We start from the raw sequence: 12,824 nt of genomic DNA on the forward strand, positions 1-12,824 counted from the left end.
CAACCTGACGCCTCAGCCCTGCTCTCTGTGCCCTCACATCAGCCCTTAGGTTGTGTGGGGGATTTGGGCCTTTGGCCAGGGTGGGGCAAGGGCAGAGCAGCCCCTAGCTTGGGGTTCTGGGCCTCACCTCTGCAACAGCATTTCCTTCTTGACGTTCTGCCTGACACTAAGGTTGTCCCTGGGGAGATGTTCTTCAATGTTGTCCAGATCTGCCTCTGTGTACTGGTCAGGGAACCTGCCTGAGGTTGCCAGGGCCAGCAGGCGATGAAGGGTAGTGAGATCCACACCCTTGGGCACCAGCAGGGCCACTGGCTGGCCTAACATGCCAGCATGCCAGCTGGCATCCCGCAGACACTGGAGAACGGCCTCCTCTGATCCACGTGGCAGATGGAAGAGGCGGGCCTGACAAATGCTAGCAGCCAGAGTGACGGCAGTACGGCGCCCAGTCCCCTGAGCCCCCGAGAGCAACAGGCCATGCTGCCTGGGCCTGGCTAGCACCCGGACCAGGCGGGCCACATGCCGGGCCATCGAGCGGCACCGGGCCAGGTGGGGGCTCAGCTTCAGCTGCGCAGCTGATGTGGCCAGCTGCTCCTCCAGGCTCACCCACTGCCGTTCCACGTACAGGTTGGAGCTCTCCGAGTTGGACCGCAGTGTCAGTTCCTGACTGAAGACCAGGTCTGAGGGCTTTTCCTGGGGGCAGAGCAGTAGCACCGGGAGCAACAGCGGGGAGGTCACGTCTACCTGGCTTGTCTTCTGCCACCAGTTCTTGGCTCTATTATTCAGCTGGAGTTTGCAGTTGGAGGTCCTTGTGCCTTCCTCCTGGCTTATCTTCTGACTTAGGCTCCCTGTGGCCACCCTCTTTACTGGTGCTCTGGACGGCGCTGAATCATTGGACACGGAGCCTGTGCAGACCTGCAGGCCGTACGGGTCCTCGTCCTCCTCGGTCTCACTGCCGCTGTCGCTCAGGTCCCCCCACTGGTCCAGCTCCCCTTCGGACTCCACTCCAGGCACCTGCTCTTCCCCCTCCTCCTCCTCGTAGCCCTTGCCCAGGCTCGGGGGCGCTGGCCCACAGCAGAAAACATTCTGAGCTACCTCTAGGAGCAGGTTGGCACAGAAGGAGCGTTCCCCGGGGCTGCTCAACTGGTCACAAAAGGTTCTCTGTGCCTCATGCAACCAAAGACGCACTATGTTGCGCGTGGCCATCGTGACTGCCAGGCGGGTGCCGCATAGGCCGGACACCTGGCGCAGGTGCTCCTGGTGGCTGGGACAATCCACAAAAGCCCGGGAGCCCACCCTGATGGGCAGCAGCTGCAGGCTGCCCAGCAGCTGGCTCACAGAGTGCAGGGAGAAGCGGTAGTGTGGGCGGAGGGGTGAGGGCAGAAAGTGCTTGCGCACCGCCTCCCAGGCCTCCACCGACGCCTGGACCAGGGCTCTTGCTAGAACACTCTCCTGCTCCACAGAGGGGAAGCTTTCGAGCCAGGCCTGGATGCTGGGCACGTGCCTGCTCAGCAGCGTGGCCAGGGTCACGCTGCCCAGGGCCAGCACGGTGAAGAGCCGAGAGAGGCGTGGGCACAGCGGGAGCTCGCAGAAGCCTGGCACTGTGGCGGTGGCAAGGAAGTTGACTATAGGCTGCAGCGTCTGCACTTCCAAGGTGCTGTGGGCGTACACGGTGCCGTCTATGGCCTGGCGCAGAGTCTCCAACACCGGCTGACAGCTCTTCTCTGGGTCTGTGGGCCGTGAAGAATAACAGAGAGAACAGGCGTAAGTCCGCATGACAGTGTCACCCCACTCTTCCTCTCCCTGCCTCACTGGGTCTGCTCCTGGCACACACGGGGTTCTAAGGAATTTTATGCATCTGGTGTGTTGGGACTTGGTAAGTTCTTCTCTCTCCCTTGCACTCTCCTTAGGAGTGAGTGACTTTTTTCCCCCTCTTCTGCCCCAAATCCTACCTCTAAGACCAATTACATATTCCTTAACTGAAGGTTAATGAGTAGGAAGGTTTGGAAACCGAGACTGGTGGAAACATGCTCAGAGTGGGATGGAAGAGGCAGGCTAGTAAACGTACAGTCATAAAACCATATTTGTCATAGATTTTTGTACAGAGCACAGGATGAGTATCGAACCTAGCCTGGAGACCCAGACCTCCTGGAGGAGATACTGCCTGAGATTATTTGTAAAGAATAAGTAGGATTTAGCTAGATAAATGCAGGAGAGAAGGCCGAGAGGATGGCGATCCCAGAGGCTAGAGGAAGCCTAACTTATTGGATGCCTGCGTTACAAAGTTGAATCCAGTTAGAGGACAGAGCATAAAAACCTACAGAAGAAAGACTCATCACAAGAAACCTAGAAGAGCATTTGCCAGAGCTCCCGGTAATGACTGCCTGAACCAGGGAAGATGGAACGGAAATAGTTGGAGAGGTTTGAGAGATACTTGGGAGGCAAAATGAAGACACATGGTGACTGGATATTGGTGAGGGAGGGGAAGATGTCAACAAGATTTCTGGCTACAGTGACTGGATGGATGGTGGTACCAGGTACTGAGAGGGCACGTGAGAGCAGGGTTTTGGGGGAGGATGATGAGTTCAGAGTTGGATCCGTGGTGTCAATGGGACAAGCAGGTAGAGACATATAGCAGACTGTTAGATAGACAGATCTGGTGCTTAGAAGGGGATCTTGGAGACGGAGAGTTAGCAGTCAGAGCATAGAGACGGTGGATGAGGCCACGCAAAGGACAGGATTATTCAGGGAGCATACGTAGACTGAGAAGATATTAAGAATGGAACACTGAAGTTTGGTCTGTAGGTATATGTTTGAGAGTCGAATATTGCTAGGGCTTTTCCAGTCTCAAGAGACGACAATGACACCTTCCCTCCTCCCAGCTCCTCACCGGAAGCAGCCAGGTGCAGATCTTCCAGCAGGAAGAGGAGAAAGCCTTTGCAGTCCACGTGCTGCCCAGGCCACGGGCTGGCTTGTGATTGGCCCTGGACGCCCCGGCTCAGCAGGAGGCGAAGGTGGGCGGGACTGACGGCAGGGTGGATGGGGCTGGACACGTAAGGGTGCTGTGGCTCCGCTAGCACGTGCACAAAGGCTGACTTCCCCGTGGCTGCCTCTCCAGCCAGCAGCACCGGGTGTCCCTCTGACAGAAGCAGGTCCACCACGTACAAGAGCCGTTCGGTCTATAGGACAGGAGCAGGGCTTACTGTGGCAGCTCCGGGTTAGCACAGCGATCTAGCCGAGAGTAAAGGTCTAGGAATCTTGTGTTAAAGCTGTATTTGCAGAACACTGCATGCATTCTGGAGACTGTGAAAACATTTCAAGGAACGGGAGCAGGTAGGCCTAGGACATGGACCGCCCCAGGATATCTCTTTGAGCCCCAGCCCCAGCTACTGCCCCACTGTCCTCACACCTGAGGAGAAGGATGGAAGGTGCCCTGAGTTCCCTTGATGCGGCTGCGCAGGTATTGGCCAGTGAAGGGGGCCAGCGTCCCATCTTCAGGGCATACATGTAGATCAAACACCAAGGCTGAGGCTGGTAGCTCAGGGTAGTTGGAGAGGCAGCTAATAGAATCCCTCAGGAAGGTATCAAAGAGGGGCCAGAGCCTGCTCAGATGGACATACAGGCAAAAGTGTCAGACAGTTACAACAGTTCCATTTGCGATACACTCACACACTCCACCCTCCCCCAACAATGTCACCTGGGTTTTGACTCCCATGGGCCACTCACTCCATCTCAGCCCTCTGCATGCCCCATCCCCCATCCCTGTAGATACCTGGAGGGAAGGTGGGCTCCAAAGCCCCAGATCAAAGCAAAAAGAAAGCTGCTGACAGCCAGCAAGTGCTCCCTGCGCTTACGAGGCACAGCGTCACTGTCAACCTGGTACAGGCGCAGAGAGCTTCTTTTCGAGGACTTGAAGCTTCGGGCCACAGGGTCACTATAGCTGAGGTCCTCTGCAAAGGTCACCACGGCCAGAATCGGAGCCCCAGGAGGAAAAAGGGGAGGGAGTTGGGGGAAGAGAGTAGGGGTTGGCTATTACTTTTCACTTTCAGTCCCCAGGCCCAAGTCCACCTAAGAACCTGGGCCACAGGCTCGAGCTATATCCCAGCTATCCTCAAGGCCACATAGCTCTCACATCAGCCCTTCCCTTCACCTGGGATATGGGCCTTCTCCTTCTCATCTGTGCGCAGGTGTGGGTCAAGCAGACAACGCAAGATGCGGGCCAAGCTGGTGACTTCAGCCACACCTGGGCAAACGGCCTGCTGCCCATGTACCTGCAGCAGGGAGCTGGCACCCTGGCAGGTGAGGAATCGGAACGTTGCAGGCACCAGCACTTCTGCCAGGTGGTTGAGCTCAGTGACAGTCTGGAGCTGCAGGTGGTACTCCTGGGGCAGGGCTGCCATCAGGGCGCTCAGCATAGCCTGCCAAGTCTGCTCCCCACGGCACCAGACTAGGGCACAGCGGCCCACCGCTGTGGGAGACATGCCTGTCGCATCTCCCACCTCCATCAGAAGAAAAGTACCTGGGGGTCGTGCTATTTGCTGACCATTGGGGAGGCTAAGCTGGGGGGGGTCACCCAGGAGGCAAGTGATGGAGTCCAGCCAAGCACCACCGGAAGCCCCATCGCATATTATCCAGTGATGAATCCCCACTGATTCCTGCACCTGCCCCCTTGCGCCCACAGTCTTACACCGACTGGCTTCACGAAGCAGCCTGGGGAAGACACCGTGGTTCCAGCAGGGGCCCTCCAGCCACCCCAGGAACTCCTGGGGGCTGAGGACACTGGGATACAGGTGGGTAATTTCCACAGGCTGGCAGCAGCTCTGGGTCGAGGGGTCCTCCATGGCTGCCAACCAATTCTGGATCTTAAATAAGCTGCGCCAACATGTGGTCTTGCCACTGCCTGCGGGGCCCAGGAGCAAGACACCTGAGGCCTGGCCCAGGGCCTGACTCAGCTGCTCCAGGGACCCCAGAATATCAGGGCTGGGATGCAGGCCTCCTTGCTGCAACTCCTCCACCAGCAGTGAATTCCTCAGCCCGGGGGCTATAGGCTCTGCCAGCACCTCGCTGGCGGCAGGGAAGAGCCCACAGAGCAGCTCTTGGAGGTTGCGCAGGTGGACCCCATCCGGGATGCTGAACAGCGGGGAGCGCAGCAGGGCACGCAGTAGGGCGGCCTCCTCGATGGCGGCTAGGCTGCAGGGCTGCTTGGACTTGGGATCCCCCTTGGTCACGTTTAGAGCCTGTATCATGTCTTCCAGCACCTTCTTGAGCAGGGGCAAGCGGCAGGGCGGGGGCCCAGACACCAGCTCACGCTCAAGGGAGAAGAATTTGGATAGCCGGGTAGCCATGCGGGAGGCGTCCCGTATCCCCGCACCCAGCAGGGTCAGCTCTGCCACTTGCCGCAGGTCAGGCAGTGTCAGTGCCACAGGCCTCAGTAGTTGGCGCAGGTTGGCAGGCACGGCAGGGCTCAGGGCACGCAGTGTCAGGAGACAGCCGTAGCCGAGGCGCACGTCCACGTGATGTTTCTCAAAGAAGCCGCTGCCGAGGAGCTGGGGGTGGGCGGGGTCGACGGTGCTGGTACTTCGGGAAGCTTCCTGGTACAGTGGGGCATAGAGGTGGCGCAGTTTGGCCAAGCGCTGGCCCAGGGCAGAGAGTAAGCCAAGGGGCAAGTGCTGAGCTGCTTGTAACAGGAGCCAGGCACCACCCTGCAGGGCACCGTTCAGGTAATTGCTCAGGCTTTGGGCCTCTATCTGAGGCAAGCAGGGCACCACCACCAGCTGGCGCCCCAGGGCCTGCGCTAGCGTCTTCACCATAGCTGCCTTGCCCACACCATCAGGGCCCAGTAGGGTCCCACAGGCCACCTCTTCCAGGGCCAATAACAGCACTAGGGCCGGCCGCTCAGGAAGCAGGCTGGGTAGAGACCCCAGTCTGGGACCCAGGTACTCGTAATTGTACAGGAAAGACCGACCCAGCACATCTATCCAGCATGCAGCTGGTGACAGAGAAGTCTCAGTAGGTGCGAGAGACTTGGGACTCTGCAGGGGGCTTTGGGGAGCGGTGTGGGGTGAAGCCAGGCGGTACTTGAGTTGGCGGGCCCAGTGGAAGTCCGTCAGATCACTGACCTGGCGTTCCTGCAGCAGCTGTGCTATATCCCGGTGAGTCACTGTCATGACCAACAGGGCACTGAGCAGGCTGGTCTGGCGGACAGAGGGCAGGGGCTGCTCACCCCGAGAGGCCCTCCGGGCCCGCAAAAAATTCACCAGTACGTCAAGCTTGCGCACGTGCATGGGGACCGCGGCCGGGGCCTTCCCTTCAAGCAGAGCCTCCTCCATGTTGGCCCGCCATACCACCTCCTCTGCCACCAGCACACACTGCCACGGGAAGGCCTGGACTAGGTCCAGCCAGTGCTGGACATACATCTGCGGGGGCGACTGGCTCTGCTGGGGCAGCTGCCTGAAGGCCTTGTCTAGGGACGGGCCCAGAGCAAGACGGGCAGCCACACAGTCCTGCAGCAGGTGCACCAGGGCCAGACGCAGACCCTGCTCCAGGGAGGCCAGCCACCTGGGGAGATCTGAATGCAGAGGAAGGGACCCCGGCAGCTTCACCTCCTCCCCACCTGCCCCGAGCACTGCAAGCGCCTCCACCTGAGTCTGTGGGCTTGGGCTTGACTCCCGGTCATCCGTGTTTCTATCAGTTCGGCTGGACTGGAAGCTCACGGCATGCACGTGAGGAAAACAGCGTCGTGCCCATAGCTGGGCCTCACAGGACTCCAGCGGGGCAGCTAGCAGGGCCACCAGCTCACTGCCACTGAGGAAGAAGAGGCGGGGGAAGTGAGCACATATGGCATAGAGCACGCTCTCCAGAGCCACGATGATGCCCTCCAGCTCCACGGAGCCCGCTTGCAGCAGCTGTTGCAGCTGCTGGCCTTGCAAAGAAGGGCTCCGCTTGGCACTGGGCACTATAAGTGACAGAACCAGGGGGTCAGCTACAGAGATCCTCATCAGGGTCCGATACTGTTCGTCCACGGCCTCGAAACGGGAGCGCTGTGGTGAGAGAGAAGGTGAGAGTGAGGGCGGCATCCCCCTCCCGCCCTGAGCCCCACTGTCCAGTAGCACTTGTCCACCCTGCCACACACACCCTTCCCTACCAGGTCAGAACTAGGAAACTGGATCTTCATCTCATGCAGAACTTTATTCAAAAAGATCCACTTCTGCTGGAAAGTCACCCACACCTGCAGCAGGGCACCTGTGAGAAGCAGCCAGGGGAACACTGGAGGGAGACTAGGGTTCCAGCTTCTGCAAGGGGGTCCAGCCTGCTCCTGCCCTCTTGGGATGCCCCACTCCCAAAAAACTCTGCTCAGCAGGACCCAGGGACCTTGCTCGAAGGAGAGAAAACCTGCAGCGTGAATAAAGACCTGGTCACTTCAGCCCAAGAAGTGGCCCTGGAGGAGGTCCTCACTCTGTCCTCACCCACCCCCGACCTCTCTCCCCATCCCTCTGGGCCATCTCACCTCAGGACCCACCCATCAGCCCAGCTAGAGGCCTGCACTCACTCAGGCCATGCATGATAGTCACCCACTCCAAAGCCATTTTGTTTAAGTCTCCTGACTTCTGGGTGGCCAGGAACTTGAACAACACCTGAAGACTTTCCTGGATAGAATCCTGCAGGTTGCTGTAATCTAAGGAAGAGTGGGCTCGAACTGAGCTGAGCTGGCAGTCAGATGGGGCAAGGGCAGGGGTGACTGAAACCCAAAATACACTGAAACTCACAGGTCTCAAACTACTCTCTAGACGACACAAACTTTTTTGCTTCTACTAGTTGAACCTAGTATGCTCACCAAGAGTCAGAGTATGTTTGCAAACTTGTTTACGTGAGTTCCATTTGTGTGAGTTATAATTTTAATTACAGAATTTAATCTTATATCATGTTAACCACTGAAATATGGGTGGCAAAATAGTTGCTGGTTCTATGGAAACTATGGAAGGGCTTCAGTAAGCCAATAAAAACATGATATTAAATTAGATATAGGCAAGGCAATTTTTTAAGATTGTGAAATTATAATAAAAATCTAGAAAAGTTCTGGATTCAGATAGCTTTACAAATGTCCTCACGTCACTTCTCAACTTTACAGAAACTGAAAGTGGAAATAGCAGATGATGTATTAACGCAAGAAAGGCAGTGAGGAGCTTCTATCACTTGACTGCAAATCAAAGAAAACCTCGTCTTTAGATTAAAAGGTTAGTTAATAAATGTACATTATATGATTTAAGCTAAAATAAAAATCTTAAGCCATGTATGCATATTTTATGACTTCCCTGTTTAACTAACTTTTTGAATTTGCCAGTTGGGTTTCAATTAGGCTGGATAAGAGAATTTCTCCTTTACTTCCCTAATTGTACCATCTTGAGTGCCCGTATATATGCTGCTCCCTCTGAGTGGCATGCCCTTCTCCCCTTGCAAACTTGGCAAACTCCTACTCCTTCAGAAGTCAGAATGAGGCCTTTGCCTAAGGGAAGGGAAGATTTCTCTAACTCTCCCGGTCCTTTGATGTTGGTCCTCTTTCTGAGATGCTACTGCCCTCAGTTAGGTGCTCTGTCATGCACCTGTCTCTGTTCTCTTGTCCCTCTCTCACTGGACTGGGAGTCCGCAAGGGACGGGACTTCGGTCTGTAAATCTCAGAGTCCCCTGCATTTGGTTCAGAAGAGGCAGGTGAGTTTGATGAGGGAATGACAAAGGAATTAATGAGTGGGTCCAGTCTAGAGGACAGAGCATTGAAAGCTGGAGAGACGTGACCACGAGGAATTTCTTAGCACACCCAGAAAGGGGAGGACCTTTGCTGAAGAGGCCAGGCATTGGGTGGGAGGGAGTGGATGGGGGGCTCCCAAGAAGATTAAGACTGTACGAGGGCTACATGGAAGATATTGTCTCAGAACAGACTGATGGCTCAGGCTGTCCAGGGGGGAGGGGGCCCTAGCTAGAGAAGCCAGATCTGGCAGGGCTTGGGGGATGAATACGTTCCCCAGCAGCAGGGGCTTTCACTGGGCCACGAGGGCTGGGTCTCACCTGAAAGGATGAAGGTGCCACTATCCTTGCCCACCACCTGCCACTGGGGGCTGCGGGGCGCTTGTCTCTTGGAGCGCTCTGAAGCTGGGGGCTCATACGGCACGCGCAGGATGAAGTTGAGCAGTCGCAGCTGTCGTGCTTCCCAGGCCCGCTGCAGCTGCAGTAGGGCCTCCTGGGCATGAGTCCGTATGTTTTCACACCGCCAGATCTGGAACAGTTGGGTCTCAGGAACCAGGACTGGCTAATGGAGCCTTGAGCTGGGACTCAAGGGCCAGGGCCCAGGAGAGTGGAGGTCTCAGAGATGGAGAGTGGGACCATCAGGCTTCAAAGACAGGCCACCAGCATCACACTGTGACCTAGGGCTGCTGCCCTGAAACCCACTTTTTTGCAAGGCTCCAGCTGAGCAGACAATGCCTCAGTCAGCTCATGCTCTTTTGGGCCAGGGGACATCTGCCATCCTGTGTGCCCACAACTTCAGGGCTGCCACCCATTTCCTTCCCCTGGGAGGGAAGGGACATACTTTCCGTCACAGAGCCTCTGGAACTAGCCATCAGATCCCCATACCCTCCAGGCAGGCTAGCAATCTCAACCCCACCCCACTACAAGCCAACACCCACTGTCCCCCTTGTCTCAAGGGGCTGCTAAGCCTTAACTGGCTCTATTAGAGCTTAGCAAACAGGCCCTGGGACCTGTTTGGACCACCTTTCCTCTGTGGGCGCAGAGCGGGGGTGAGCCCACCTGGTTGATTCGATCTGTAAACTCCAGCAGGGGACAAGAGAGCAGCTGGCCCACTGTTAGGAGCTCTATGTTGTGGAGATCGCCTAACCCTAAGTCTGGAGGGGGAGGGACAACAAGTCAGAGCAGCTCTCGGTCTTTGGCAGAGTCCAGCCCAGCCCAGCCCAGCTCCCAGACAGCACGACACAGAGGCAAGGGCCCAGAACCTAAGGTCCAGAGCACAATTCAGTCCAGAGGTAAGACTCCAGCCCAGCCCAGCCCAAGTCAGCAGAGAGGACCCACATGGTAGTGTGAGAGGTTAAGAATGTTTGTCCCTGTGGGGGAAAGGAGGCTGTGGTCCGTGAGGGAAGGCCAGGGCAACCTGGGGAGGAAAGGTGTTTCCAAAAAGAGCAATAGGGAACTTAGTTGTCCCATTGTTCAAACCCTACGTCCTTACCTTCCCCTCCCTTCTGACTCTACCCAAACCCACCTCGCAGGAGGGCTTGGAAGTTGACGTTCTGCAGCTGGAGGCTGCCCAGCCTGGTGAGCAATGGCAGGAGGCTGCAGAACTCCTCCAGCACGTGCATGCAGCGCTGCAGAACTGGGCTGTGCAGCCCCGGGGTTGCACTCATCTGGGCCGCCTCTGTCAGCCAGCCATCTGTCTTCTCCTGGGCCATAGCCAGATTGAACTGTAGGGAGAAAGGCACATTGGCAGCTGGAGACCCTTCCCCACCCCGACCCACGCAGACTCTCCACTCCCAGGCCGGGGGTCCAAGGAGGGTGTCAGCACCTTGGCAAAAGCCATGCACTTCCATTCGCTGATATTTTCAGAGACGACTCGGTACAGGTGCCAGATGCGCTGCTGCTGCACAATAGGACGGGTCCCACAGGCTGGCAAGGGCACAGGACTCTCGTCCCCTGTGGGATAGGGCTTGATGAGGCCTAGGCTATGTGCAGGGCTGGGGGTGGGGGCATGATGGGGGATGGTCAGTCAAGAGCCCATAGTGACAGAAGGGAGGGTCCTAAAAGTGCCAGGGACGGGGCAGGTGTGGTTGTCCAAAATTGTTCAGTACAATAATCCAGGGGAGAGTTAGTCCAAGGAAAGAATATCTAGGAAAATGTGATAGTGATGAAAGGGAAGGATTCCTCTTCTATTAGTCTCTGTCTCACTTACGCCACTCTGGCCACACCACACTCTTTACTGTTGCTCAGATACACCAGGCATGCTCCCTCCTGCTGAGGGCCTTTGACGGGCAGTTCATTCTTCCTGGAACACACTGCCCCTAGAAAACCACATGGCTCACTCCCTCACCACATTCAAGTCCTTGCTCAGATATCACCTTCCGAATGAGGCCTACGCAGCCCACCTCATTAAGAACTGCTAGCCACCCTCCCTGGCATTCCCAGCCCCTCCTAACCTGCTCTACTTTTTTTCTATACCATTTATCACTTTCTAACATATTCCATCATTTGGTTATATTTTATGTTTATTATTTGTTGTCTTTCTCTCCCAGCTAGAACGTTCAGTTCATGAGGGCAAGGGTTTTGTCATTTGTTCACTGATATACTTCACGCATGGTGCACAGTAGGCACTCAACAAATATGTGTTGGACAAATGAATGAGTTCAGTGAGATGCATATGAGAAAGGATCTGGCCCACAGGGAGGACCGTAGGGGCAAATGGTGACGGTCCCTATCGTGTCTGTCTCTGACCATTATTCCCTCCCTTCATCTCACAAGCTTCTGCGTTAGTTCTTAACCAAAATTTATATTCATTTTTGAGATATGTGTCAAAAATAATTTGTTATTAATAATAATTATAGTACTGAGGTTTGCAATTTACTTAAAAGACATCAGACCAGATTCAAGAATATTGCAATAAAACTGTCATCCTCATTCACTTGAATTCCACTGTACCTTCTTGAGTGAGAGAAGAAGTGAAAAAGCTACACCCAAATGCTGAGAACCATGCATCTTACATGATGCGTCATCCATCATGGAGGTCTGAGAATCACGAGGCTATCAGAGCTCCGATCTAACCAAAAAACAAAACAAAACAGAACCCAAAAACCACACATACAAAGTAAATTAAACTCTTTAATAAAATCTTCCTTTGTCTGAACTCAAAAGATCCAGCTAGAAACCCATACAATCTTTTTTTTTTTTGGCTGTGCCACGAGGCTTGAGGATCTCAGTTCCCAGACCAGGGACTGAACCCGGGCCAGAGCAGTGAGAGAGTTCCGAAGCCTAACCACAAGACCCCCAGGGAACTCCCCCCGTATAATGTTTGATAGCAGTTGTCTTAACATTAAGTATTGAACAAGTAAAGAACTCTCTTTGTAAGAAGGAGCAGACATAGTATCTCCAGACACACGAGAAGATAAAGACAAACTTGAGGATTATCTATTTCGTAAATTCCATTGCATTTTAAAACTTTTTATTTGGAAATGCTATCCAACTTTTTACAGTTGCAAAAAAAAATAGTAAAAAGAATTCCTGTATACCTTTTATCAAGATCACCTTTTGTTAACATTTTACCCATTCTCTTTACCATTTGTGTTTACGTGCCCTGTGGGTGTCTGGGCAGGTGTGTATACACACACAAGCGCATAATTCTTCTCTGAACTATTTAAACTAAGTTACATATATCATGTCCTTTTACCCCTGAATACTCAAGTGTGTATTTCCTAAGAAAAGGGATATTCTCTTCTACAACGTTGGTACAATTATCAACTTCATATATTACATGGATATAATACTTTTATCTGATCTACTGTCTATATTTCAGTTTTGTCAGTTGGCCTAGTAATGTCCCCTATAGCATTTTTTTCCCCTCAAGTACAGCAGCCAGTCTAGGGTCAAGTACCATATTTACTTGTCATGTCTCCTCAACTTCTTTTAATCTGGAACATTCCCCACAGTCTTTTGTAACATAGACATTTTTGAAGTAGACAGTCCCCTTTCTCCCTTTTTTGTTAACAGAAAGTTTCTTGTGTTGTGTTTGTATGCTTCTTTTCATGGCTGAGTTTGTAAAATCACTCCCAGCTGGACTG

At 54.3% G+C, this 12,824-nt stretch overlaps 1 protein-coding gene across 1 annotated transcript in view; it reads right to left on the reverse strand.

Annotated features, from left to right (window-relative positions):
• Window positions 1-12,824, reverse strand: part of DNHD1 (dynein heavy chain domain 1) — a 68,385-nt gene that overhangs the window by 15,568 nt on the left and 39,993 nt on the right. Inside the window, 11 exon segments of the mRNA XM_027114549.1 lie at window positions 128-1,727; window positions 2,888-3,176; window positions 3,407-3,599; window positions 3,770-3,947; window positions 4,148-7,037; window positions 7,142-7,239; window positions 7,547-7,672; window positions 9,058-9,265; window positions 9,796-9,890; window positions 10,262-10,460; window positions 10,562-10,689. Of these exon segments, the coding sequence (XP_026970350.1) occupies window positions 128-1,727; window positions 2,888-3,176; window positions 3,407-3,599; window positions 3,770-3,947; window positions 4,148-7,037; window positions 7,142-7,239; window positions 7,547-7,672; window positions 9,058-9,265; window positions 9,796-9,890; window positions 10,262-10,460; window positions 10,562-10,689 (6,004 nt within the window).

The sequence above is a fragment of the Aethalodelphis obliquidens genome, unplaced genomic scaffold (assembly GCF_003676395.1).
Source record: "Aethalodelphis obliquidens isolate GAN/ISIS:26980383/991018 unplaced genomic scaffold, ASM367639v1 scaffold14, whole genome shotgun sequence".
NCBI lineage: Eukaryota > Metazoa > Chordata > Mammalia > Artiodactyla > Delphinidae > Aethalodelphis > Aethalodelphis obliquidens.